This window comes from Crocodylus porosus, unplaced genomic scaffold (assembly GCF_001723895.1).
Source record: "Crocodylus porosus isolate Cpor-Errol unplaced genomic scaffold, CroPor_comp1, whole genome shotgun sequence".
NCBI lineage: Eukaryota > Metazoa > Chordata > Crocodylia > Crocodylidae > Crocodylus > Crocodylus porosus.
The window spans coordinates 38,695,832-38,723,207 of NW_017728911.1; the positions used below are offsets into that span (position 1 = coordinate 38,695,832).

General features: G+C 45.9%; 1 protein-coding gene across 4 annotated transcripts in view; it reads left to right on the top strand.

The window, feature by feature from the left end:
* The window catches only part of IQCH (IQ motif containing H), a 110,811-nt gene that overhangs the window by 64,863 nt on the left and 18,572 nt on the right, over positions 1-27,376 (top strand). For all 4 annotated transcript variants that reach the window (XR_002100831.1, XM_019533856.1, XM_019533857.1 and 1 more), the window contains 3 exons: positions 2,253-2,373; positions 3,381-3,667; positions 23,761-23,928. Coding sequence is in view for 3 of the 4 variants with exons in the window: in XM_019533856.1 (XP_019389401.1) it covers positions 2,253-2,373; positions 3,381-3,667; positions 23,761-23,928 (576 nt within the window). In the remaining variant the exon portion in view is untranslated. The remainder of the gene's footprint in view (positions 1-2,252; positions 2,374-3,380; positions 3,668-23,760; positions 23,929-27,376) is intronic.

The following is a 27,376-nucleotide window of genomic DNA, read 5'->3' on the forward strand; positions in this document are numbered from 1 at the left end:
CTCCAGCCCACCCTTCCCCACCCCCTACTTACCAGCACGGAGTCCAGGTCCAGCATCCTGCAGCAGTGAGCAGGGACTGCCCGAATCTCCAAAGCTCTCCGAATCTTTTCTGAATCGATTCAGAGAGCTTCAAATCAATTCCAACCTTTTAATGGGTCTCCTGATTTGGTTTGGATTCAGAGATTCGGCGGCCGAATGGACTGAATCTCGTCTGAATTGAAGCAGCACCTGAAGCTTCTCACAGCCCTAGCTCACAGATGTCCATCAGTGTCATCCTGGGACAGATTCTGCCATCCCTCCTCTGAACTGTCCCCAGTTCCTGGTGATTTCCCAGGTGCCTCTGGTTCTGGCCTTACTGATATCCTCCGTGTTTTGGTCACTTCTAGGTTTGCTTCCCCTGCAGTGATCTCTGGACCTTGAATCCACGTGGAACCTGAGGCTGTTACAAAATGCTGTAGTCTATCGATTGAGCATGGTCTCTTGTTGAGAGCATATTGTATTAGTGCTGTAGGACCTACGCTGGCTGTTGTTGACTTTCCTGGGTGGTGCTTTTGTCTTAATCTTGCTTGAGACTTGCCTGTTTGAGAGGGCATCACTTATGACGGGCAGTAAACCTGGGAGTTTGCAAGTACCTCATTTTAAGAAGCTGTCAGCAGAGCGCTGTCTGTTTAGGGCCCATTGGCTTTGAAACTTGTGTCCTCCACACTTACACAGTGGTCCAAAATAGGACAAAACAGTAACCTTTCCACTGCAAATCCCATGTGTATGCTCAGGCTTTTGGAGAGGTGGGATCTAGATGAGGGTCAGTAATTCAGGGAAAGGCTCATGGCATCATGCTATTTCAAGCCTACCATCTTGGACGTTTCTTGCTATGGACTTGACGTTTTGCTGCTAAATGTTTTTATATATTGGCTAAAAGGCACTTTAAAGGTGTCACGGTGGCTTCTAGGACCAGTGATGAGTGCTTTCCCCTTTTCCTTTTAATGGCTGTATCTATTTTCATCCTCCTGACACCCGGTACAGTTCGGGCATGCTGTTCTCTCCAGTTCGCAGAAGAAACTGAAATCACACAGGAGCCTGGGTAGAGCTACAAACCTAGGTCTCCCCAAGAGCCCAAACTGGCACCCTAACCACTTGGCCAACTTTCATCTCCTAATGATAGAAAAATCACAATTTATAATAATAAATATCAGGTTTAAAACGGTTTCTCTTATATTGTGTGTTACAGAAAGAACAGGTGTCCCCCTCCCCCCCCGCCCGAATTCATTGCTTGGCCGTGCCTAGTAGGAGTGTTTTTACATTCATCAGTCGTCACAAGGTTTTCCTGCGCCCCTTTAGAGCCCAGAACAAGATGTGGGCTCCGAGCATTGCCAAGATCAGCAGACAGTTGGGCCGCTTCTGGAGCATGGGATACTTCCAATTTCGAGAGGACGTAAAGCAGAAGAAAAGAGACCCAGGGGAAGTGAGAGAATGCTTGTAAAGCAGCAAGAGAGAGGGGCCTGGGGCTTCAGAGTCAGGGTCCATGCACTTTACATGCTTGCTCACCTCTGGGACTCTCCTGAACAACAAAGACAATGACGTTAGCTTCTGCCAGGCTATGTTTAATGGGCTTTGTGATAATGCTGTAAAGTTACTGGAACTGGGGAGTGAAACTGTTTTTTACATTCCTTCATACAACGACTCAAATTCAACCAAAAACAGACATCAAGCTAGCTTGTCTCACGAGCTGCGGAGGGCTGTAGGAGTATCTCTCTCTCCCCTTCTCTCTGAGTAGAGTCATGCTAAATGTTCAGGGGTCCCCTAAATTCATCCAAATTCATTGTTACTAAGCAAAGCGTTTGTTCAGAGTCTCTAGGACACTCAAAGTAAGGAGAGTTAGGAAGATTATGACTGGAGAACCAATTTTGAACCAATTCCATTTTCAAGCATAATTGTAGGAGGCATCGGCTCTTGATATCGATTGGTAAGTGATAGCCAAGCGCTGGTTGCTTGGAGTCGCCGGATCAAATCACTGAGAAGTGCGGTAGGAGAAGAGATATTACAGTGAGGAAAAAAATCAGCCTTTGAGAGTTTTGGATAGGTAGAAGGAGTAGTAAGGGGAAAAATTAAAAAAAGGCTTCCTGACTGTGGGTAAACAGTAACCACATTTTTTTTTTTTTTGCCTGTTGGAGGCCTGGTTTTTAATCACCCCACAAGCAGTTTTCATTTCTGTAGTAAAATTGCTTGTGGTTCTATTTAATTTGTTTCTGCAGGAGCCAGCTTTGGTGAAGATCTCCCAGGAGCTGCCGGGCCTTTTAGCACAGCACGCACAGCCAGTCAATGAGAAACGATTCCCTACATGGGAGAAATTCCTCCAAACATTTCTTAGTCAAGGTAAATAAGACTGCAAAGTTGTTGTTAAGTGTTATAAGGAGTAATTATACCATATTGTATGCCAGGTTCTTGTTAATCTTGGACCTGCTTAAGTATTTCTTTCCTTTAATTTCCCCATTATGTTCATTTAAAAATAAAATACAGGCAGTATCATGCTTTTGTCCTGCCCAAGTATTTGTAATGTTTGAGAGTACCTCTCCTGTACCAAATTGAGCACAGAAGACCCAACTCTTTTACTCTTGTATTGCTATAGTGGAGCTTATGGTGCACTTAATAACCTTCCTGCTGATCTCTCTTATTATGTGGATCTGTGGCACCCAAAATTTTTAAGCGCAGGACGACTATCCCACCAGACTTGAAAGAAAGTTGCATATAGCGTTAGATGCCTAAACCACTTATGTCAGGCATGACCTGAAGAAGGAAATCTGTGCTCAAAAGCTTATCTAACATCTCTCCCAGCTACACAGTTAGTCCAATAAGAGAGCACCAGAAACAACCTTACTTGTTGCATATTTCCTGGACCATCATGGCTACAACAATGCTCCAACACGTCTGGTGGAAGGACCCCACAGTTTTGTTAGATCTGATAAACTTCACAGGTTTTGGTACTGTAGAGTCAAGGGTTTATCAGTATCTCCACCTGAAAGTATTTCAGAAAAATAATACCAGATGTTGCATTTGGGAATGGATTGAAAAATATTATTCTAGCTGGATCAAATGCAATATAATATGTGACTGTAAGACAACCCCAAAACACTGAATAAACCTGGGTATGCATTTCTAGTAAATAGTTTGCTTGTTGTTGTTCTTTAGAAGATATTCCCTTTATCTCCTAAGTGATGCAGTGGGAGCTACCACTGCAGTTCCTATTAAATTTATTTATTCAAGCACTACTTGCAGTGATGTTTGAACACAATAGGTGTCGGGTGGTTGAATTCTGTGAGACTCTGAAAATACTGGTTTATGAATTCTGTGATTAGTTTGACAGCAAATTCATTTCTCTCTAGGCGGTGTGATAGAAGCCTTTCCACCCTCCGAAAATGTCACCAACCTTACTGTGGATATGCTAATAGAGCCAATGGGAGAGATACGAATGGTTTCATCTGGAGACCAGATCCACGCTGACGGTCCCTTGCAGTCATCTGGCACCACTGTCCCACAGTGCTCCGTTGATCCAGCAGTTCTTAATTCGCTGTGCTTAAAAATTGGAGAGGCTTGCCGATCTAGGGAGGTGCTTGGGTACTTCTCGATTGACTTTGTGACTTTCATCCATCCACAAACAATGGAGCAACAGGTGAGTTGGGCAGAAATAAATGACCCCTTTGTGTACAAGAACGATCGAGGAATGTGCGATGTTCCCACCAGGCTCTCCCAGATGACGCAAAAAAGCTAATGAGTGTTGCCCTTCGGGGAAAGTCTGGTTTCTAAGCAGCGAACCATGTATGTGGAGATAGGTTCCTTTAGTAACAACGTAAAGGTGAGGTTCTGTCCTAGCTAATTGTGGCAGGAAGAATTTTCATCATCGGCAAAGTAATGACTCGCGTGTGTATTTGTACCTAAGCAAATGCATGTGGGGCATCCTTGTGTGGGGAGGAAACTAATGTCTGAAACCAGTTCCAGAAAACCAAGTGTATTCTGATGATAATAAACGATGGTTTTGTGGTCAGAGCTGCAGGTGAGGAGACTTGGTCCCTATTTTCAGCTCTGTCACAGAAAGGCCATGTGACCTGGGGCCAAATCACCCAGCTTCTCTGCACTTTCATGTCTACCTGTAAAGTGGGACTGGTAGACCTGCAGAGACTTCTTGTGTGTGTTACTGCTTTAATATCTGTAAAGTGTTTTGCGTCCTGCGGAGAGAAGCTGCTGTGTAATGTATTATTTATGGAAGACATCAGACAGATAGACCAGGTATTGAAATCCACAGATCGGGGACTGTGCAGGCAGTGCCTTGCCACCTGGCACCTCTTTCAATCACCCTTCCAGTTCAGTGCAAGTCCCTGCAACCGATCCAGTTCTAATGGGCTTTGTGATGCGGGCTCTGTCCATTACTGAGCTAACCCCCCACCAGGTTTCTGTCCAGAAGTGTTTGGACAGTGGGTCTGAAGCACCATGTTAATGTACCAGTTTCTAAGCCCATTCCCTCTTCAGTCCACTGGCTTAATTTTGTAGTATTAAAAGATTAGCGATCTTGGCTTGAAGAGTGTGCTCACCATCTAGACATTTCCGCTGAAGTGATCAACAGATAAATAAATAGTGCTGCAGACATCTCAAGTCAGATCACTAGGCTTTTCTTGAAGTGCTTTTCCCCGTGTGCAGTCTACTGTTTGTTTTGCTTGTACCCAAGACTAGAGAACTTGTGTTAGCAGCACCTGTTAGGTCCATGCATGGAGCCTTGCTCTTCTGTGCTGAGAGGATGCAGGGTGGCATGAGACCAGCCTGCACTTCTCATTGCCCTTGGCCTGAGACACTGCATCACTTCTGCACTTTGTGTAGCACTTCACTTACCTTGTAAGATCTTATGTGGCTAATAGGTTGTGCATAGTTTGTTCAGGATATTCTAGGGGAGTTGGAGAGAATTAGGTGTTAATAAAGCTTCCCTCACAAGGCTGTGCTAATTTTGCAATCTGTGAGTGTAACTGATGACCACCGGACTTGTTTGTGCAAGTAAGGAAGAAACATGCCCCGTTGAAGTGTGAGCTCTCCTAACCAGTTCCACAAACCCACTGTGTAAGTGCTGCCTCACTTTGCCTGTCGACCTGGGAAGGTCACGCTGCCTCTCTTTATTCCATGCACGTCTTGAATCTCTTCCTTGCAAACTGAAAAGCTGCAAACCTAATGTTTCAGAAGCTTAGATTCTGCTGCGCATTTCTGCAGCAAGAGGTAGATTCTCTGGCTAGAGATAGGGCCCTGGCAAAGGTGCTTACCCCTTCCCAACTGCCTAAAGCCAATATCTTGAACTTTGCACCACATCCTGAAAGTCGGCACACTTGTGCTCTGACCAGTTGTCGGAGTGAGCTTCAGAATAGGATCTTAAATATGATCACACACCCTCAAGATCTGAGTACCTGAAGGCTGGTGCCAGAGTGTCAGCTGATCTCAGCTGTTGCAATGATGGGTGCAGAGAGAGGTGGCTCTTTCAGGAAGTTAGAGGGTTACAGACTTAGATTTCCAAAGGCAACTTTCTGAGCGACATCTAGAAGCAAATGTGCTGGGAAGCCAGAGTACCTTTCTGGAGCACTGGTCCACCAAGAGGAGGCAGAACTGAGCAAATGGGGTGGATGCGAGAGCACCAGGCAGACGTCTGCCCAGCCGAGCCCTTGGTCTGGCTGAGTAATGGGAACTCGTTACAAGGTAAAATTGGAACCTTTCAATTGACCTTGGCTACCCCTGCCGTAGTCTGCAAGTCTGTCAGCAAAACTTCAGTCAGCTACATCAAAGACATCTGACAAGGCAAAAAGTGATATAATAAATCAAGCAGGGAAAGTGTAGGGTCCAGAACACAGTGCTGCCTACAGTGGATGAAAGAGCACAGACAGTTGGGGCTACAGTCTCTTCTCGACCCTCAGAGCAGTCACCGGTGTACGGCAGCACTGGGGAAACCACAGGAGCTTGGATGTCCCAAGGCAGCAAACTCGCACCCCACCAGGTACAGGTGAGCTACCCTCCTTTTTGCACATTTTTGCAGTGGGTCTGAACCAGCAAATAGCAAAGGAATGATTTGCAATGTGTGCTGAGAATGGTCCTTCTCTTTTTTTAAACTTCAGTAATTCTGTAGTTCTTCTGCAAGGGCTCACAGTGCAAACATCCCAGCTAATTTTACTTACAACCTTCACTTATAAGCAATGCTTCCATGCTAAGTCTTGTTCCATATTTCTTTTCTTTTCCTTCTGGTCAGGATGTGGCTGATCAGCCTTGGCAGCATCATGTGACAAACTATTGATCTCCTCTTGTGCTGCTGATCTCGTCCTCTGGCTTTTGTTCCATGTATAAGGTTGGCACTCTCTGTCCCTAATGTGATCTAATAAATTCTTCCATCATGCAGACACCCTAAAAACCAAATTCAGAATAGTCTGAGCATTTTATTCTTTAAAAGAGAGGAAATTGGGTTATTCATTTGAAAGGTGTTTTGAGATGTAAGGATTTTGGAATTTCACAACATGCCAGCAAGGGGCAGGTATAGAGGTTGAAAAGTAATGATGTGGCTAGTATACAAGGTTTTCTAATCCTTACTGTAATTGTGAGCCTTTGTAGTACTCTAGTGCCTATTGCTTACAAATACATGCTTTCAGAATTGGGGTAGGTATCCATCCATATACTAACGCTGGATCCCAATTAAACTAAAAATCTCGGAGCCTGTGCCTGGTTACCTCCCAAACTGCTGGCGTGTCTCCCTGTCACCGTGCTGCTTTGCAATTAACTCTTAAGTGTACAAACATTTAATTATCGAAGCAAGTTTGTTGTCTCCCAAGGGGGCTCAGATTAGGACTTGTAGCAAGTGCCAGTGCATTTATTAATATGTGTAGTTAATCAAGCAAGCTGTGCATTATGGCTGGGCTTTTCAAAGGAGCCTGCGGGAGTTGTGCCCCAGTCTGTTCAAGTCTGCCTTCCTTGGGCTTCTTTGAAAATCCCAGCCTGTGTGTGTTGTGTGGGGAGGAGGAGAAAAGACCTAAATAAAGGAGGCATATTTTAAGCCCTGTTGGAGGCATCTGTTGGGGAAAGAGGTCATATCAGAGACCACTGGTGTTACAATTACATTGAAACTGAGATATCTGACAATGAAAATTAACCCTGAACGGAAGACCACTGGAAATATCTGACCCAAAAAATGTATTTACGGAAAACACATGAGTAACTGTGGATGATCCCCCCATAAAACTTCCAGTCTATGGAAGGGGGCCATCCCAGCCTCGTTGGGGTTCTACCATTGACTTCACGGGAACCAAGACATTTCACCCACATACACAAGCATGTTTCAGATTATAATAATGCCACGACACATACCCTGCCATAAACCAGGCAACAAAACAAATCGGTGCTGCCTGTAGCTCTGATTATCCCTGTCTTTCTTGCCTTGTTCTCTTTCCCTTTCTTCCCATTGATTGTACCTTAATATTTCCCGTGTTGTCAGCTTGCACCACAACTTTAGCATTATTTAAGCACAGTTTTTTAAACTTAATTAGATATAGAGGCAATTAATGAAGCCATCTGTCTTGTTGTGAGAGAGAGATTACACAAAAGATTGTGCTTCTGAAAGCACTATTTTTTGGCAAACAAGAAATCCTATTAGGCTCTGAGAACATTCTTACACTAATTTCAGAAGTGCCCATTTTAATGTAGTAGCTGAGAGGCTGGAATAAATTTTCTGGAAGTACTGTATGCCTTGGCATCCTTTCAAAGTTATATTTTACAGAAAATATCAAATGATCTATTGTATTTTCAGCAAAACAAAAAATAAAATATATCATTGAACATCTGTTACCAGTACAGTCTAGTATTTAAATACTTTAAAATCCCTGAAACCTTCATAAAGTTATAAGCATCTTTTATATAAACATGACTCTCTAAGCAACCTGAAGAGCCAGATTTTCAGCTGAGGCTTAATTGGGTGCAAATAGGCTCACACTTTGCACATGCGCAAGAAAACCCTGCATTTCCTCACTCAGGAAACACATCTCCATCTTCCCCAGCATTTTCCTTGGGTGCATGTCTGCAATGAATGCTTTACGGGCACACAACAGGTGCACCTGTATTTTTTGAAGTTCTGAAATGTTCCCTTCTGAGAACCATTTACAAGCCATATTTTTCTCTTCTAAGCACGATATAAAATCTTTTGCTTAAGTTTTCCGGGGGGTTAGCATTAGCAAAGGATTTCTGTGCAAGCTCCACATTTTGCCAGATTGTTATGCATCTCATTTACGCTGCCCCTGCATTTGAGTTGTAGTAGCAGCCAGTCGCAAACAGATGAATCTCCACATGCTGAGTGAATGACAACGAATGTCCATCACATGCGAAAAGCAGTCCCAGGTTAGTCCCCATTGCTGACTGATTCTGCGGAAGAGCCAACATTAATGCTGCATTGAGCAAGTCATCCAGATTTGGCTAGAGGTCCTTGCAGAGCTCCTTGATGGATGCACAAGTGTATGAGCCAGATGGTGACTGTCATGTGCAGGGAGGAGGAGATGGAGAGTACCAGGAGCTTTCCCCCTTCTCATCAGGCCTGCTGCGGAAACGCCTGTCACAGGCGGTGGCTGCGCTTGCAGAGGTACCGTTCCTCCCAAGCAGTCCCTGGAATGCACGTCGACTAAAAAGGGGGTAATAGTCTCCCTTCTCCCTCTGACTCTTGGCCATAATGCCAGCTGGATGCCAGGGCAGGAACATGCTGCATCTTCCAAACGCATGAGGAAGGCCATGAAGAGCTCAAGCGGCGAGGGCAATGGAGCAGGAAGCAACGCGCAGTGTGATGAGCGCCTTTCGTGGGCAGCAGGGCTGGCACGGGATGCAGGTCAGGTCTCAGGGAAAGCTAAAATGGGAGGCAGCGGGTGGGGGTCCTTTCAGTCCTGAATCTGAATCAGGGTCTTGGGTTAGTTCGCTGAAGAATGAAGCAAGGTATGAGGCCTATCCCTGAATGCACCCCAGCCAAAGTGCTGCAGTAAGGGATGGGTGAGTGAGCCGGCAAGGTGGCAAAGGCACCGCACGGCCGCTAGCCTGTTTGGTCTGCTGGCCGGAAGGGACGGAGGACACAGCTACAGACTTGATGTGGTTCTCGGCCTGCTGCGGCATCCTCCGTCCACCTCGGACTAGTCCCAGTGAATCGCCTACTGTGGGGAGCCTCTCAGCTTCTTCCACGATCATGGAGAAAACAGAAAAGCTAGGAGCACGTGATGGGGGAAGCTGAATCAATCCTCCTCTTGAACTTAGATGGTCTGAATAAACTGACATAGGCCAACCTGCACATCAGCCTCTTCTTGGAAAGCCGAGCCTGGGGGAGAGTTTTGCATCTGTGTAATCCCACTGACTCTTCACACACATGGTTACTGCAGACACTTGGAGGATCAGGGGTGTAGATCTCTTTCCCCACTATTCTGACAGAGCAGCATTGAGAGACCTCTGAATCAGGCTGTTGGGATCAAGACTTTTCTTCACCAATCCATCATACCTTGCACCCTAATTAAGGATTAATTTAAGAGCTAAGCACTACGTATGTAAGCAGTAACAGTTTAGATACAGGACACTTCTCAAGAATTAATGCCCAGCTGGGAGGAGTTGGGAGGCCAAACTATCTGTCGCTTTCTGAGCCCCTGCAGAGAATGAATGCCTGCCTCATTGGCTAATAATGCAAAAAATAGGGTGTTTGCCTCAATGGGAGACATCTATATCTTATCAGATGCCCCTTCTTTAATGATCCAGCCCAAGCAGAGGAATTCTGCACGGTGGCCTTGTGTACATCAGTGCTTCAACAGTCCCTCAGCTACCCTGGGGAGGACTCCCATGGTAAAGCACTGTGTAGAAGCGCCATTGCCTCCCCAGTGGCCGATTTTGTTAAAGTGACTCGAATGCATTGTGTGTGTGTGGATGCATATCAGGATTTAGAGAACCTATCCTGGCGATCTGCAAAAAGTGTCTTGATGCCCACCTTGCTGGAGTCATCTGGCCCTAGCACTCTTTCCTGCCCAAGTGCAGGGGGCGTGGATCTGATGATCTCCTGAGGTCCTTTCCAGCCCCTAACATGGATGAACCTAGGAAAGGAATGGCAAAGCATCCATAAAAAATTGGTTAGAAACAACAGGATTAAAGTGAATTATTTTGGAGGAGTCACTAATAAAGAGCAGCACTCTTACTGTGCGACTTATACACGAAGAGGAGTTCTTGTGACTTTTTCATCAGAGACTGCAAGTATTAGGGGGTCAAAAAATCAGCAAGTCCTGTATTTTATATATAAAAAAATAGCAGTTTATAATCGAGCCTTTGCAAACACGGTCCACAGGAAGTTAAGGCTTAAGTTGGCAAACCCAGGCTTAAGAAGTTTAGGTGACATTATATATGGCAGGGCTCTTTATCAAAGATCTCAGTGAACTCTGGGTGAAAAAGATCATTGAGATGCAGCCGCTACTTGGGGGGTGGAAAGTATTATTCTCGCCACGTTTCAACTCTGTGTCACCATTCAGGAAATAAAGGGAAGAATACCTTGTCTAACTGCTTCAGAAGAGATTATTAAGTAGGCCAGTACCCGGTGGAGTTTAGCTGGAACACCTCACCAAGGGGTGACAGCTCCAATCCTGTGGAAAAAGAAGTCACGGGTTTATAGGGATAGTATTGCTCAGATTCAATACGTGGGTTTAACGTCTCGCCCAAATGACGTCACTCCTCCCTCGTCCTGCTGCAACGGCCCGAGGGAACGGTGCCGTCTCTTGTGTCATTAACAGCGATCCCTGCAGCATCTTGGGTTTCCGGCTGACCCTGCTCAGCGTGAGATCTCATGAGATCACGCAACAGCACAAGTGAGCGCTGGATTTTTCTTACTTTTTCTGCAGATAATCTATACGCTCACATCATTCCCCATTAATAAGCACTGCTTCATATTCATGCAGTAAAACTCAACAGCTTCTTCCTATTTACGTTATATGTGCATCAGCATTTATTTACCCCTTGTGTAGTCATTTATAATCTCCAGACCAAATTCTGATCCAGGTTGCCTGGGTATAAATCTTCAGTGTCATTACTCGAGTTTTGCGCTGATTTAAATGAGCACAGAATTAAGCTTCTACCTGCTTTATGATTTGTTGGTAATGATTACATTTTAATTTCTCTTAGAAAATCTGAAAAATTGCATGTCTGAAGCATGCTGCTTCTGGTACTATGTAAAAGACTCCTGCAGAAGGACTTTGCTGATGATCCCTAGCACTTGAGTGTTGAGACTTGCAGAGCATAAAATGTCAGTATATAAATTATAAAATGCATAGTGGAACAAATATGAGTCAAAAGGGGAAACTAGCACAGGTTCTGCAAGGCACCGCAGAATTTTTTTGAACAAAACCATAGTGAGAGTTGCCAAAATATGGAATAAACTTCCAAGGGAGGTGGTGTTGTCTCCTTCCTTGGAGGTAGTTAAGAGGAGATTGAGCAGACACCTGACCGGGGTCATCTGAGCCCAGCACTCATTCCTGCCCAGGGCAGGGGGTCGGACTCGATGATGTAACATCTGTGAAACAGCAGATTGGAGGAAGGGATGTAGGCTGACATGAATATATTTGAACTTTCAAAAAATGGGCATCAGAGTTGCTCCTAAGACACTGTTAAAGGAAACTAAATGCTCCTCAGATGAGAGGTGAAATACTTTCAGGGATTTGAATCTGGCTAGGAGACAGAAAACAAACAGTAGAAGCGAACAGTCAATTAACACGGCAGAAGCTTCAGGATATGGCAGAAAGAACCCGTGTTGTTTAATAAATTTATGATGTGGAAAATGGGATGAACGGCAAGTTGGCCAGATTTGCAGACAGTGCAAAACTGTGTGAGTTAGTCAAGACTAGCTTTGATTTCAGTAGGACAACCACTGAGCATAATTAAGGGCAGCAGAAATCTGGTTAGCGCTCGTTGGATGGGAGCAGACTGGCAGTGGAACTGCAGTTTGGTGAAAGGCAAAGTCCTGCCCAGTCCAGGGGATGATGGAAACTGTTTGTGCACGGCACCGACTTCCAGATTAAAGGTAACAGCTTGGGAAAAAGTCGAGATCCGTTGGGTGTCGGACAGAGAGAGTAGTGGCCAAAGAAGCAGAAAACAGAAGACCTACTTGTTAATAGGTAGATGAGGGAAAAGCCGGCTGAAATATTAGAAAGCACTTGTACTAAACCAAGGCATGCTGTCACCTGGAACGTGGCTTTCAGCGGTCCCTCTTCATCTTAGGAAAGATGTGGCAGAAACTGTAGAGTTCAGAAACAAGAAGTAAGACCGAGCAGAGCCATGAAAAGGCATTCACGTGAAGACGTGCTCGAAGGATTGAAACTTGAAGGAGAGGAATGATAAGGAAGGACGCGATAAATATATGCCAAGTTATGACAGTGGATACTAGATTGAGTAGGTACTAAACCGGGCAGAGTCTCCATATTCAGGAGGAAGGGGGAGTCCATGAAAATGGCAGGCAGCAAAATTAAAGCTGGAAATAAGAAATAGTTGTTTAGAAATGTCACAAATAACCAGAGGAACTCCCTGCTGCAGTGTATCGCTGACACCGAAAGCTCTGCAGGATGACTAAAAAGGATCAAGCATTTATGAGAATAATGATAGCTATATTATTCACTATTAGATAGCCTGAAAAATATATTGGACTCTAATGGCTCTGCAAGGCTAGTGAGGAGGGCACTCAGACTAACTCCAATAAGGAAAGCAGCGGCCAAGGGGAAGGAAGCAGCCAAGAGGCCCAAACAGGTTCCTCAGCAGCTCCCAGTAGAAACTGGACTGGAGAGGGGGAGCACTGGGAATCCCAGTCATGGGGTAGGTGGTACTGATGACACATCTAGGAGAGCCTGCTGGGAAGAGGATTTGGTATTTAGGAAGCTTCCTGCCTGGAGGCAAGGGCATGACTGAACATTACTGGGAGTCTTTCCCAGGTCTGTCTTCCTACAAGAGAAGCACCAAAAAAAAATAAATAAAAAGAGAGGAAGTTTGTTCGAAGGAACTCAGAGGTGGCCTGTCCTTCCTTTGGCTCTGTCTTGTCACCCCATGTGCATAAAAAGGCCATAAAAAGAATCTTCTTGATATTTTCATCGCGAGTGTTGAGCTTGCAGAGTACGTTTCGTGCTTTTCTTCAGGACCGTGAGAGTTACAAACTCGCTCACAGCCTCCGTGACGCTCCTGAGACGGCCGTCCAGAAATAAGCCCTGCTCCACGTGCCACGTGCCCGGTGCTTTGGGAATGGCGCCAGGCACGGCGGGTGCCACTCTCCAAGCATGCCCAAGACCACTCCTGCAAGCCGTCCTGGGCATCCTCCAAAAAGGGACCACCCAATATTTTTCTGTACCAGGCACGTGCAGAGCTTTGTTCCTTGGCAGCAGTTTCAGGATCAGCCTGGAGGAAGCGCAGACACGAGACCTGTTTGGGTTGATCTGAACACAAGCGATGGCTCCATACGGGGGAAGCTGGGCAAGGCTCTGCGGCCCGTGCCACGGAGGAACTCAGCCTGGACGATCTAATGGTCTCCTCTGGCTTTAAAATCTATGACTCTATTAACCTTGTCTACACTGGCCACAGAGTGGTGGTCAGGACTGTCAGCTCACTGAAGCTCCATAATTGTGTCCGCCACAATAAAAATTTATTGTAGGTCAAGCCCTTATTAGCCATTCCCAAGCATGATACTGAACTGCATGAGCCATCGGCCTGATCTGGCAACTCATATATATTAATCTAATTCGAAGAGCTGCTATTCTTACAGCACACGAGTGCTGCACCAAGTGCAGCGTCGCTCGGAGTAATTACGCTGTCTGGCTACTAAAATCGCCCTTTCTTGAAAACGTAAACTAAGCAACCTTGAAGAGCATCCCCACTATTTTTACTCATTTCTAGGATTCTCTGTGCCTTCATTCTTTAGACATCATTAATAATTGTGACATTTATAGCATTCACTTGTCTGTGCCGGGAAACCCATAATAGACTTATTAAAAAAAAACCCAAATGTTATGCTTGTTCATCTGATAGCAAATATAAAGAAATAAGGTCTGAAAGGTACAGAAGGCAGTGGTGTTATTCTGTGTTTCTTATCATTTTATCTTGTCTCTGGAAAGTAAAGAACTAAAAAATAAAATAATGCAAACTCCCTAATTGGTTTGCACAGTCTCTGCAGTTGTATATACAAGTGTTCGGGTGCCAGAGGCTAATAAGACTTACCACAGACCACAGGCAAGGCGGAGAGACTTAAGCACTGGGCCTAGCAGTCGTGTACAGAATTCACAGCTCTGTGTGTGCACGTTTGCAAATGCTGCTTTAAAAAAATAAAATAAAATAAAATAGACACACACTGGAAGGGAAACCCGGGGAGAGAAAGACAGGGCAGAGCACACACAGGGGTTAGAGGGGCCGGGGCCAGGTGCATGCGTGGGGGGCAGGGCTACAGCAGGCGGTGCAGCAGAGACCCCAGACAGCAGAGATACCCAGAGGGCAGCTCCAGGTGGCTGCCATAGAAAAAGCCAGGCCCCAGAGCCGTCCAATAGATGTCAGGAGCCCTGGAGCAGCTCACAGATGACATAGCACAAAGGTGCATAGTAGTCCCCCCTCCTCCCCTCCAAACCTTTGGTTTCCACCATCTGCTGTGTTGAGAAACAAACTCCTGAAGTGAGCATCGATTTGGAGCGGCAGGGTCAGCGCACCACGAAGGCATCGCTGCATTATCCACCGGCCCGGTAATGCCAGCAGGAAGAGGCAAGTAGATCACAGTTACTGCCGGCCGGAGCATTTGTTCCCCCGTCTCCCTGCCTGCCTCACCTGCTTGTATCGCGGGCATGTGCCATCCTCTCATGTAAGCTGCGAGCCCTTTGGGGCAGGCAATGCCATTTATTAGTGGTTTGCTGGTTAGCAACATATAAACGGTAACTAGTGACAACAATAACAGCATAATTAGGGTGCATTATCTCTGCCATGAGAACATTTGAACAGTCTGCAGCTTCTTTTAGTGACGCCACGATGCTTTGTGCCGCCGTCGGGTCCCACGGCTTTCTCTGTGCTCTCCCTGTAAACCCAGCCAGAGCTTGAAAAGTTTGAGATAATACAAGCCGCTCATGATCCTGCCGCTAGATGGCAACCTGATAAGACACTGTAGGCAGTCCTTGCTGAACCAGGCAATTCCACTGTGAATTTTAAAAGTAATAAAGAGAGCTCTTTTCTCCAAACTCAAGTTGCATTAATATTTTACTAATTGACATTTTTACAGTGTCGGCCAACTACTTCTTTAAAAATAGCAGGTGTTTTCTTTACAATAATGCAGACATCAATACTAGATGTAGATAAAACAATTAAACTGGAGAAAGAAAAGCTATAATTTAGTAACTGTTTAAGAATTTATGTTTTCCTTCCCTTTTCCAGTTTATGCTTTAAAGCTGATGCATTTTTATGGCAGCTGTAAAGAACTACACTATAATTGTGACTTTATTCACTTGAAATGTCTATCATGAGGTGCAAGATCTCAGGCTGTGCATGTTAAAAGACAGCATCTCCTTGCAGCGTTCAGCAGAGATCTCTCTTAAGTAGTGCCAGATCCGGTGCTTGAGTGGGCATGTCCACAGTATTTCTTTGGTCAATATTTTCTTAGCGAATCTTAGAGGTCGTCCCTCTAACTTTTCTACTGGAAAATGTTTCCATGAGACACAATCCCACTGTCTAAAATAAGAGAATTATGAAAAGAACGAATATTTTCTTGATTTTAAGCCCAATTAAAAAATGTCAGGTATAATGTGCTTTGCAGGTGTTTGCAGTCTAAATCAACACCTGGATTCCAGTTGAACAAATAGCTTCTCTAACAAGTCAGTATAAAGCATGAGATCTCAGTTTGAAGCCTTGGGTCTCTCTCTTGGTGTTTACAACTGAGCTCTGTTTCAGTTTAATTTCCGAATGCATTCTCTGCTGCTATCAATAGCCGTTAGACGCACTTAACGGAGGGAAATAGTTCTTGAATTTTGGCAATGTTTAGATCACGATGGCAATATGAGCAAGCCCTGAAATTTTAAGATTCAGTGCTTTGTGTTATTTTTAGCTTGCCATGCAGCAGATCCTTGGTACTGCAGAGATCTCTGATCAGAGCACAGTCCTGGGTATCCGATGCTGTGCTTTGCCTTGGTGCCCCAGGGCAAATTAGGAAAGCGAGGACTGGCGCGAAATTAAATGTTCATTACTTTTTAGGGTTGTGTCAGTCTTTTAACTTTACTTAAACGTGACCTCTAGGTCAGGCCTTTTATAACAGCTCCTGACAGACTGGAGGAGATGGTAACCCAGCCGGTTATTAACTGCTAGTACATGCCTGACCTCGGCAGTCATTACTGCTTTTATAAACCACGGAAAGATGCAAAAATAATGAACAAAAATTAAAGCTCAGACTCTTTTTTTTTTTCCCAAAGAACCCTCACCGCTTTTGGCATTGATCTTCTTTTCAATTAAAGGAAATGGGTCAGAGGCTCATTGGCTGCTTTGGAAGGCTCAACCTCCGTAGCCTTTTGTACTGACAAGTGAAGAGATGAGCAGCATATTACCATGGACAGGGCTCTTTGTACAGCACGGGTCTTTGGCCATTAAAAATTAGTACAGCAGCAACAGATGCACAAAAAAAGGCTCTGTTCTCAGCCTCTCTGTGTTCGTATGTTTGTGTAGTCACTTCTAAGGGAAGCCCCTTTTCTGACAAGTCATTATTACGTATTGCATCTGGCTGCTGCACATAACCAGAAGGATTCTTTTTTCCCCCCAGTCTTGTAGTTAAAGCAGGGTTTAGGTCTGCCTGTGGCATCAAGCATCCATTTTTATGACTTAAAACTGTAGCAAGAAGCCACTTTTTTAGTGAAAGAACTAACCAAATACTTGCCTTCCCTTCTGCCTTACGTGGGGGCTCTGTGGAGGCCCGCCTGCTAGATTGTAGCCCATCGCTGCAGTGTGACGGTGGGCTTTTATTACATTTGCCTTTTGTTGCTTCTCACTACAGAGGAGGATGAGTCCCTCGCAGATTTTAGGGGGCCCTCCACAGCCGTGTTACTGCCAGCCAAAGGAAAATCATTAGGATAGATAAGAGGGCGTGTTTTCCATGCAGTGGGTAAGCTTAGATCTTGTTTTGCATAGACTTTGCAATTACGATGCAATTTAAAGGGCTTGAACCAAAGCCTGCAGTAGGCCATGAATGGGCTGTCGTTGACTCTAACGGGCTTTGGAGCAGACCCAGGTAGCTCTTTTAGTCGGGCACCACAGCAGCTTGAAATGCCAGGGTTTGCTTGTTTTACAGTTCTCGCTGCCACCGCTTAGCAGGGAAGCGAAACCTCCCTTAGAAGCCGGAGCCATCTTGGAAAGGTGTTTGTTCTCCCTGCTGAGCTGCGACTGCAGGTGTTACTGGAGACCAGCAGCTCTCCAGGATCTAGTCTTTTCTTCAGCATCTCATCTTTCTTTGGCTCAACATTGGGGGGTTTTTTTCTTTAGGGCTTTGGTCTTGTTCTTCCTCATTCCTTTCTTTGCTGTCTCTCTCTTGTCTGCTGCCTCCTTCTGCCTTTCTCCAAGAAAAGGGGTCTTGCCAGGATTGGCCTTTTTCCTCTTTCGGTAGGGATGCTTTCTGCTAATGGTGATGGGAGCTACAAGCGTCCTTCAGCCTACTTTGTATGTCTTTGTGCTACAGCTTCATCATCTCTCCTGAGCAAAGCAGGGTGTGCATTGTCAGTACTTGGATGGCGCCTAATGGCAAAACCCCAGCATGGTGGGAAGCAGTCTTGGAGGTGCAACGGACCAAATTCTGATCCGGGTTGCCTGAGTATAAATCTTCAGTGTCGTTACTTGAGTTTTGCACTGATGGAAACAAACACAGAATTAAGCTTCTACCTGTTTTCTGATTCACTGGTAATAATTACGTTTTAGTCTCTCTTAGAAAGTCTGAAAAATCACATGTCTGAAGCATGCTGCTTCTGGTACTATGTAAAAGACTCCCCTGAGCCTGGATTTGCTAGGTTAGGAGCTCGAATCCTGAAATCCTCCTCCTCACCTGTGGTCACTTCACTTCCCCTAGGACGGTACTGCAAGTGGCACCGGCAACCTTTGCATGTGGCATGCAGCACATCGGGGAGGGGGCAGGCAACACAGCAGGGAGCAGAAAGCAGAGCAGGAGATCAGGCAGGCAGCACAGGGCAGGAAGCAGAAAGCAGAGAAGCAGATCGGGCAAGGGAAGTAGCAGTTGGGAGGGCACGGGGCTAATTTGTGGCACCCCTGCCGAAGAGGCTGACCCCGCTGCCTACAACATTAACTCCCTCTAGGGTCAGGCTGAATTCCAACTTATGTGACCCCTCATGGTTGGTCCTAGCAGGCTTATGTCCCATTTGCTTTCTCCCCGGGTCATTTTTAGTAGAGGATGACGAGCCCGCTGTGTATAGGCATTTGGGATGAATGGCACTGTAGATATGATTAATAGTCAAATACTGTTTTCCTTTCACTGATGCCACCAGGCCTGTTTGCTGTGCTCTTCCCCCTGTGCCATGCTTCCTAAGTCGGTCAGAAAAAAGGGTGGTCAGCGGCACTGGTGCTCCCCGGTTACAAAGGTCTTCCTCGTATTCTCTCGCCTCTCATCATCACCCTGGGGAGAGAGAGAGACAAAGGACGTGGAAGAGAGGAACCACATGGGCAGCAGGCAGCCCGAAATGATCTGTTCCCTAAACATGGAACATACGTGTCAGGCATAGACATGCCGTGGAAAGCAGAGGGCAAACGCATCCTTGAAAGCCATGCTTCCCTGGTTTCTGTGCTCTTGCTCAAAGGTTATATATTTTTATTATTTCAGGTTCTCCCCTGCTGCTGTTGCTGCTGGCAGCTCCAGCCACATTGATTTAGCTCAGTGCCTTGCATACTGAGTAGCCCTTGCGATGCAGTGAGAACAGGTTTTTCTTGGCGAGCGCCTGATGAGCCCCTTCCGGGAAAATGAAAAGTCAACAGCTCGGGGATCCTCCTTCGCTTGAGTTCTTTAGGCTCAGATACCAACAAGTCTACTCCTCCCTATTGCAGCTAAGGTTAACAGGACACCTGCACATTTCAGCGTGGTAGACGTGCTTAGTATCATTTTCAAAGCACTGCTCATTTCCTTCTGGGGTTGTATCCTGAGACGACGGTAACGAAAGGGGTCGGAGCAAGAGCTTCTGCAGATACATGTCCACTATCTGTCCTCAGAACAACTACAACGCAGGCAGCTTCAGAGCAGACTGGTCCAAACTGTGTCACTGGCGAGTCTCAGATACACCAAATGCTCAGTCTCAGCAATGAGACTATTAAAAACATGGCTCCTCGTTGGCAATTGCTGTGATTTTTGCAAAGGGCACTTGCGACCAGTGGGGATGAGAGGAAGGCTTCTGGCTCTTCTCGTACAGGACCACACACAGCTGTTTGATGGCAACATCTGTTGGCTGCTAATGGCCTGAGCTGCATTTGAGCTAAGATGAAAATGTGCATGCCATTCGCAGTCCCATGAAAATGAGGGACCATCTCCCCAGTGCAGGCCATGTCCTTCCTTCGTGGTGCTGCAGTAGAATAAAAGGCCTTTCAACTGAACTAAAAGGGAGCTCAGGATTCGGGGACAGAAGAGGACTCGCCCCCGAAAGCCAGCCTGGCTGGCTAATGTCACCTCCTTCCTCCTTTCCCCATGTAGAAAGTGCTCTGAAATGTGGCCAGAGCCAAAAGGAGCATGACTCCAGTGCAGCGTGTGCCAGTGATCCTGGGCCAGGAAAAGCATCCCTCAGGGATTGTCCCATTTGGCACCCATCAATGACCATTTGGCTGCTCTGACTTGCAACAGAGGTGGTTCTGCTGTAGGCACAGGCCCGGGATAGGCGGAGGAGGAAGGTGGCTCAGAGCCATCTTAGCCTGCCTCCCTGAGCTCAGTGCTGCTGAGGATTCGGCTCCGTGGCGTAAACTCGATGAAACGTGGCACCTGTTATGTTCACATTTTTACCCCAGGGAACTTGATAGCAACTTACCCTTTCTGTGGGCTTTTGGAGCTGTCCTGGAGAGTAAAAGAAAACTGCATCCTTGCCATAGCGTTGTGTCTGATTGGAAGGGCAGGGGTGACTGACGTCATTTTCTGTTCAATTCTGTAGGATTTTATAATTGCAGACAAGGAGGGCTGGAAGGGACCTCGGGAGGTCACATCTAATCCAGACCCCAGCTCAAAGCAGGACCAGCCCCAGCTACATCCTCCCAGCCAAGGCTTTGTCTAACTGGGTCTTAAATGCTTCCAGGGATGGAGAGTCCACCACCTCTCTGGGAAACCTGTTCCAGTGCTTTGCTATCCTCCTTATGAGAGAGTTTTTCCTAATATCTAATCTCTGTTTCCCTTGCTGCCACTTGAGCCCACTGCTCCTTGTCCTGTCATCTGCCCCCACTGAGACCAGCCCAGCTCCATCCTCTTTGCAGCCCCCCTGCAGGGAGGTGAAGGCTGCTATTCAATCCCCCGTCGGTCTTCTCTTCTCCAGACTAAATAAGTCCAGTTCCCTCAGCCTCTCCTCACCAGCCATGTCCCCCAGCCCCCAAAACTCTTTAAGATGCCCTTTTATTGACTGGATCCATTAAATGTATAGAACCTTTTCTAGAAGGGTAATAATATTTTGGCATTAGGAAGAAGTGAGCATTGCACGGGAGGAACGCCGGCAGGAAGTCATTCCTCCAGACTGTTTCCCACAGGCTAACAAGCTGCACACGGAAGGGTTCAACCCTTTTGTCTCGAGGGATGGGGCCCACCCTGCTCGAAAGGGATGGAGCCTGCCCTGCTCAAAGGCTCTAACATCTTTTGTTCACTGGAGCCCAGATGGTGCCCGTGTGACCGGTTTGCAGGGTGGTGAGTGGTCATGTGCCAGGCTTATCTTTTGTAGGGTCTGTTGAAGCCAACATCCCATGCTGCGTGCGCGGTTCCCATTATGTGAAGCGTGCCCGCAGAGTGTTTGATGGACGCGTCCTGTAGATCTGAGAATAACCGTGGCCCGCACGCACCTGTCAGTGTCATTGTAGCTGCTGGCAAAGCCTGCGCAATGATTTAATGTGCTGCAGAAGCAAGGTAGATATCCTGGGGTTTGTAATAAATTTGCCGTGGGCTAAGGACCATTCCAGGTTTGCCAGGCTGCATTTCTGTCCTGCTTCACCTGCCGTGTGTTGAGGGCCAGGTTCATACCACACTAGCAGCACGGGCCTTTGAACATCCACAGCGTCTGCCTGATCCACCGAGCTGGCGCCTCGCAGGCAGTGGCAGTAGAAGCTTTGCAAGCTTCACTCGCCGTCCCAGCCTGTCTTCTCAGGGAGGGACCAGCTCCAGGTCTCATGGCTCCCAAGACCCTCGCATCCTGCATCTGTGCTGAGACTTCAAGCAAAGTTTCCAGTCACTGCTGACATGGACTTGAATTCACTGTGGTGGATATGTGGCCCTGCAAACTGGCCACATGCCTTACAGGGCAGCCACTAATAGCTACTGCCCTCCTCGAGGCAGATGTGGACCAATAAACTAAAACTTTTCTGTAGCTTTTGCTCGTCTCCCCCAAGCTCTCCAGTCCTTTTTTTTTTATTTAAAGAATACTAATTTTAGATTCTAAAATCTAATTCCCTCACAATTAAAGCTGCATTAGCAATGACCGTTTTGCTAGTATTTAGGGAAATGTACTTAATTATAAACTACATGCTCCGTAAAAATGCTAAGCTCCTTCAAAAGGTTAACAAATAGCAAAATAATAAAAATCTATATGGGAGTTCCTTCCATCTTTGTAGGAAGTGATGATATAAGAATACGTTTGTGGAGAAAATTAAGCATAGTAATTGGTGCAAGTTCCTTCTTACTAAGCAAAGGCAGCCATTAGCATCTCATTTGCATTTTATACCATGCAGCAGGAAATATTTAAGTTGACAAATAGGATATTTAATACAGCAACAGATACTTGGCAGTTAGTTATTAACAACTGTTACAGATGTGATTTATTTGCTATTATAAAAAGGGCATTACTATGTGAATATGATTCAGAAATTAACTCCAGTTTACCAAGAGGCCTTGACTGCCTGACCTCTTAATATCCTTATAATGATGCCATTTACCATTCAAAGGCTTATTCAAGTCACTCACTGCTAGATTTGTTTTAAAGGAGTCCACTCTAGGGCAGATATTTTATATAGGTTAACACGTCTTATTGGTGCGTTTGGCACAGGCATTTTTTAAAGAAGAAAAACTCTGAGGCAAAATCATGCTGAGGCTTGCATGAGTCCAGGAGTTGTGGGGGGGCAGTTCAAGGACCTTCCCTTCCTTTAACCCCCCTGGACCAGGCCAGCAGTTCTGGCATTGCCCAATGCACAAAGCCCATCTGAGATGAGTGCTGTTGCCAACAAGCAGGTGAGGGGCTGAGATCAAAGGGGAGCAGATCCCAGACCCTATTCAGATCTACCGCAAAGGCCTCCCTGCTTCCCTTCCTCTGTGGTCCCCAGAGCTGTACTGAACTGTAGGATGCTTCAAGAAGCTGTTGCCTCCCAACATTTGTTGGGAAGTAAAGGCCCAGGAGCCTCTAGTATTCATGAAAATACAATTTAATTTCTCATAGCAGAAGCCTGTTGCTGCTGTTATCAGAGGCAGAGGGCTCCATGTGTTTGCTGCAAGACATTTGTTAAATCAGCCAAGATGGGCCAGTGGTTAGAGCACTAGCCTAGAATTTGGGAGTTCCTGGGTTCATCAAGTAGGTCCATCGCAGAGGTATTTAAGTGCCTGAATCACTGATTTCATTGAGGCTGGGGGCATCTGAATACCTTGAAGGAGCTGGATCATAATCTTTCTGAGCCTCAGGTCCTCAGGCCTTTCCCCACCGCCCCTCAAAGAGGGTGAGGTGCCCAAACCTGCTGGATGGCAGGGGCTGTCCCAGCCTAAATGGTGTGCATGCACACGTTTGCACTTGTGTTAGTGCGCCAGGGGGTAGTTAGAGGTACAATGATCAGGTTTGTGCAGAGGGAGGATTTTACAGGTGCATGCATCACTTCCAGCTTTAAAATTGAAGGGCCTGACTCCCTGCTCTCTGCTCCACAGATGTAAATCTGGGGTAACCCACAGTTGGTGGCAGGGAAGCAGAACCAGGCCACACGTCACATTGTTTGCTACATACAGGACAAAGCACCCACTCCCAAGGTCACACACTTTGAACAGGAACATGCTTTGCTCAAACCTTGGATGACTAATGCATGTTTTATGTACAAGTAGGGGAGCTTTCTGCATTAAACCGTCCCTTTTACTCACTGTTTCACTGTGCCCTCTGGGCCCTCCTTGTTTGCATCCCATAAAAGCTTTCCTGGTCTCTGGAGGGTTTTTTTAATGTAATACTTCTTCAGGGATTAAAAAACCCTTATGTGCGTTATTAGGATCAGTTGTGAGTGGCTCCACCCAAGGAGTTAATCTACAGGCAGCTCTTTAATTCATGCTAAAACCTTTTGCAGTGGGTTTAGTGAGTTGCTTAGGAGTTTATTACTGAGCTTTTGCATGTTCTCTGGTGGATTATGTTAAAAAAAAAAAGGGTGACAGGTTTGGTTTTCCTGATCAGAAATAGTTTCTTTATTTCGGTCAAGTAAGTAATGTCCTGGCACACTTAAAAGCCAGGGAAGTATCTGCTTCATTAAATCAACTGGGTGAGTTCTGCTTTTTTTGTCTGCTTGTGTTTTGATTAGGTGTGGGCAACAGACCTTGACCTCTACTACAGTGACCAGCTGGCCCTCACTCAGCTCATGTTGTACGTGACAGATGGAAATCTGGATTGTAGCTCTGGTCGCCTTGAAGTACCACTTCCCTGTACGAAAACGAAGAGCCAGAGTGTTCAAACTGGGGAGGCCAAAATCGTAAGTAATGCTTCGCGCACCGGTGTTCGATCGAGGCATGTCTGGTAGAAAAGTCCATACCCCAGGCAAGTGGCCCAATAACTGGAGTGTTCACTAAAAGGTGGGGACAAGAGTGGAAGAAATCAGTACTTTCTCCCTCTGCTATTCCTATTTAGACTTGTCTTCAAAGAAAGGATTGACCCCTTGTAGACGGACCTTGGAGTGGTGGAGGTATCCAGCTGCAGGAGAGAGGTCCTGGCTGTGAATTCCCAGGGGAGGGAAGCCTCTGCCTGCAGACCGGAGTTGGGCACGTTAGTCCTGGAGAGGCCTGGGCTCAGGACACACTCTTGTCTTCGGTGTCCTTCTTGGCTACCGTCAGTAGCTCTCCGCTCAACCTGCTGGCTGTTGTGTATCCCTGTCTGCGGTCCCTGCAGAATGGGATACACCGGCAGCAGGCACCTAAATCCACTCTGGATTTTGTTCTGGTAGCTGGGGATGAAACAACAAGGGCTGGGCAGCTTACATCCTTTGGAGGATCTCATGACTCTGAGCTCAGACCTGTCCAGCATGGCGGCATTAATACTGCCCAGCGTCACCGGGATGTTGCAAAGCCAAATAAGCCAGTGTTTTAAAAATACTTCGATATCGTCATAAGAAGCGTGCCATGCACACAGTGTTATTATTTGTTGTATCATCTATAGTGGGTCATGGTTTAGGTCTCACAGCCATGAGCTTGTGGAAGGCAGGGCCAAGTGAAATCCTCTAGAGAAAGTCAGGCTGAGTTAGGAGATGCTTGCAAAGCAACCGCCATGCTCATGCCATTGGCCAGAAGGCGCAGCCCCCATTTTGTAAGGGGAGGAGAGATGTTGCACCATCCCCGAAGTGTCAGGGAGCTGTAATTTAGAGGTTAAGGAGATCCTGATCTATTGTTCTTCTCAAGCAGCCACTTTCACTTGGAGAGGAGTAAATTAGATATGATTAGTCCCAGTAGTGCATGTTTTAGAAATGAAGAGTAATCAAGTAACAACTTTTTTAATTAAAAATCTGTCAGGATTAACATAAACTGTCTCTCTATCCTGTACTTTTTCCCTCACTCTTTATTTCTTTGACTCGTATCTCCTTAAGAGTTAACTACAAAAATGTTTCATCTTCATACATATCTCTAGAAAAAAAAACAAACCAAGAGACAAATGCTTTTACAGCACATGATCTGTAATGAATGATTAAGTAAAACACTTTGTGTAAAATTATGATGTTAATAATGATTCTGTCCCCTTTAATTTATTATATAGTCTCTGTGCTGGTAGGTTTGATTTTGATAAACTAGAACAGCAACTGAGTTTGTGTGATGATTTTATTTTTAGAAATCCTTCTTTGAAAGAACAAATTTCCTAGATACTGCTGCTACTGTAATTATGTACAAAACCAATCACTCATTATAGTTAGGATACATTATCTTCTAGACAGATGAGGCTAAATAAGCAACACATTAATAATTCATACTGCAGTTCATTATGCATGTGTATGCATGCTTTGTAGCTGAAATAAGCACCTCATCAACCTGATGCCAAGCCTTAAACAATAGTTCTGTGTTATTGCAGCCACATTCAAGTTTACGCTTGTTAAACTGCTACTTGGATTATTTTATCAAGCATTCATTTATTTGTGGTCCTCTACTGCCGAGAACAGATTTTGGAAGCTCCTTTTTTAAGTTAATGACTTGAGCAATGGGTGTTATTAATTCTCAGAATATTATAAACATGATTAATTTTCAGGCAGAGATGTATGGCGTAAGGATTTTTGCGACGTCGACGTAGATGCGTCAATGTTGAAACAAAAATCATTTTGGAAAAAGCACTGTAAATTATATGCTTCAGTGTGCAGTATCCCCTTTTCAAGAATGAAGAGCCCAGTCCTTCCACCAGCTAAAGCCAAGGTTCAGTTCAGCATCTCTGTTCAAGACCGGACCTAAGCAAAGCTTAATTCCTATCCTGAAAAGGGATGGTATTGAGCAGGCACTTGCATGCTTTACTGAATCTCAGCCACTGTGCCAGCCCCACTGATGACACCAGGCGTGCTCACGTGAGCATTGTCCCTCCTGGTAAGTGGATAGGGACCTGCCGAGCCAGAGAGAAACAAGCCATGCCCGCTCCAACTGAGTGGGCAGCGTAGAGCAGTACTGAGCACATGGCCAAAGCCACTCACCCCCCACAAAATGGGCATGTGTGAAGCAGGAGCTAGTGGGAAGTGCTTGCTTCTTTGTGGCAGTCCAGGGCTTGAGAAAAAGGCAGCACAGATGCAGCTTGGGGAACTTGAAACTGCAGCTGGAAGACATACGTGTGAAAAATAATCTTTACGGTTTTCTTTTGTGCTATTAAGGACTCGGAGCCAATTCAGATATGACACATTCAAAGATCCCCCCTGATACGGCAAGGGAGACCCCCCTAACTGCAGCAGCACAGAGGGCAAACTAGTGTGAGGCTGCCAGGGAGAACAAAACTCAGTGTCTGTGGCCACGTTTCTGGGGTGCTCTGGCAGGACAGGCCTTGATTCCAGAGCAGCCCTTGGCTCTTTAAGGACTGGAAAGACAGGTCTACTGTGAACAGGATAAGGGAGCACTGGTTTTCTCCATAAGAGACAAAATAGGACAGTGGGAGTTGCATGCAGGTATGGAAGGGACAGTGAAGACCTCCTATATTGAGGGTTTGTCTTCATGAGGTCTGAAAGGTGCATTTGACATGATCTAACAATGCACCTTTACACCCTAGTCAAGGTGAATCCTTTTAGGTGAGTCTTTTGCGTGCGATTACATAGTCTGAACACAAGACTGGTAATCCAGGCTTGGACCCCATGGCCTTGGACAAGCTGGCAAGAGCCTGATCCATCTCCGGTTGCATTCAATGAAAACACTTCCATTCACTTCAGAGAGATTTGAGTCAGATCCCTTGTACTAGCTGAGACTTAAAATAAAATGCACAAATCAATATGGAGTTTGAGCCTGAGAAATGTTTTTTGCCTTTCTTTTATTTCATAGCAAAATGCTATTGATTGGACACCATTAATAAAGAGGTAAAATAATATGTAAGCAAAACTTTTAAGTCCTAGCTTTGCAGTACTTGATTGTACTTTCAATGATTTTATAAAAAGGCTATGTCTCATATTTGTTAACTCATTTGGATTCTGCCAGCCTTACACTTGCCTGTCTCACCTTGCTCTCAGGAGCAACGCCTGTAGAGTCATGCGAGTAGAGGAGACCGTCAGAACAGGGTTCTTTAATACTGGGCACATCTGCTATCTCTCCTAAAACACTGTGTCATGGGGAGGAACCGAGGGGCAGACCCCGAGGAGCTGGTGGGGAACCCTGGGGTCAGGAAGCCGCTGGGGAAGGCAAAAGTAAAAGGAAAGAAACAAAAAACTTCTTGCCTGTAGCAGGATCCACGGCGAAGCCAAAAATGGAGGCAGGACCCGA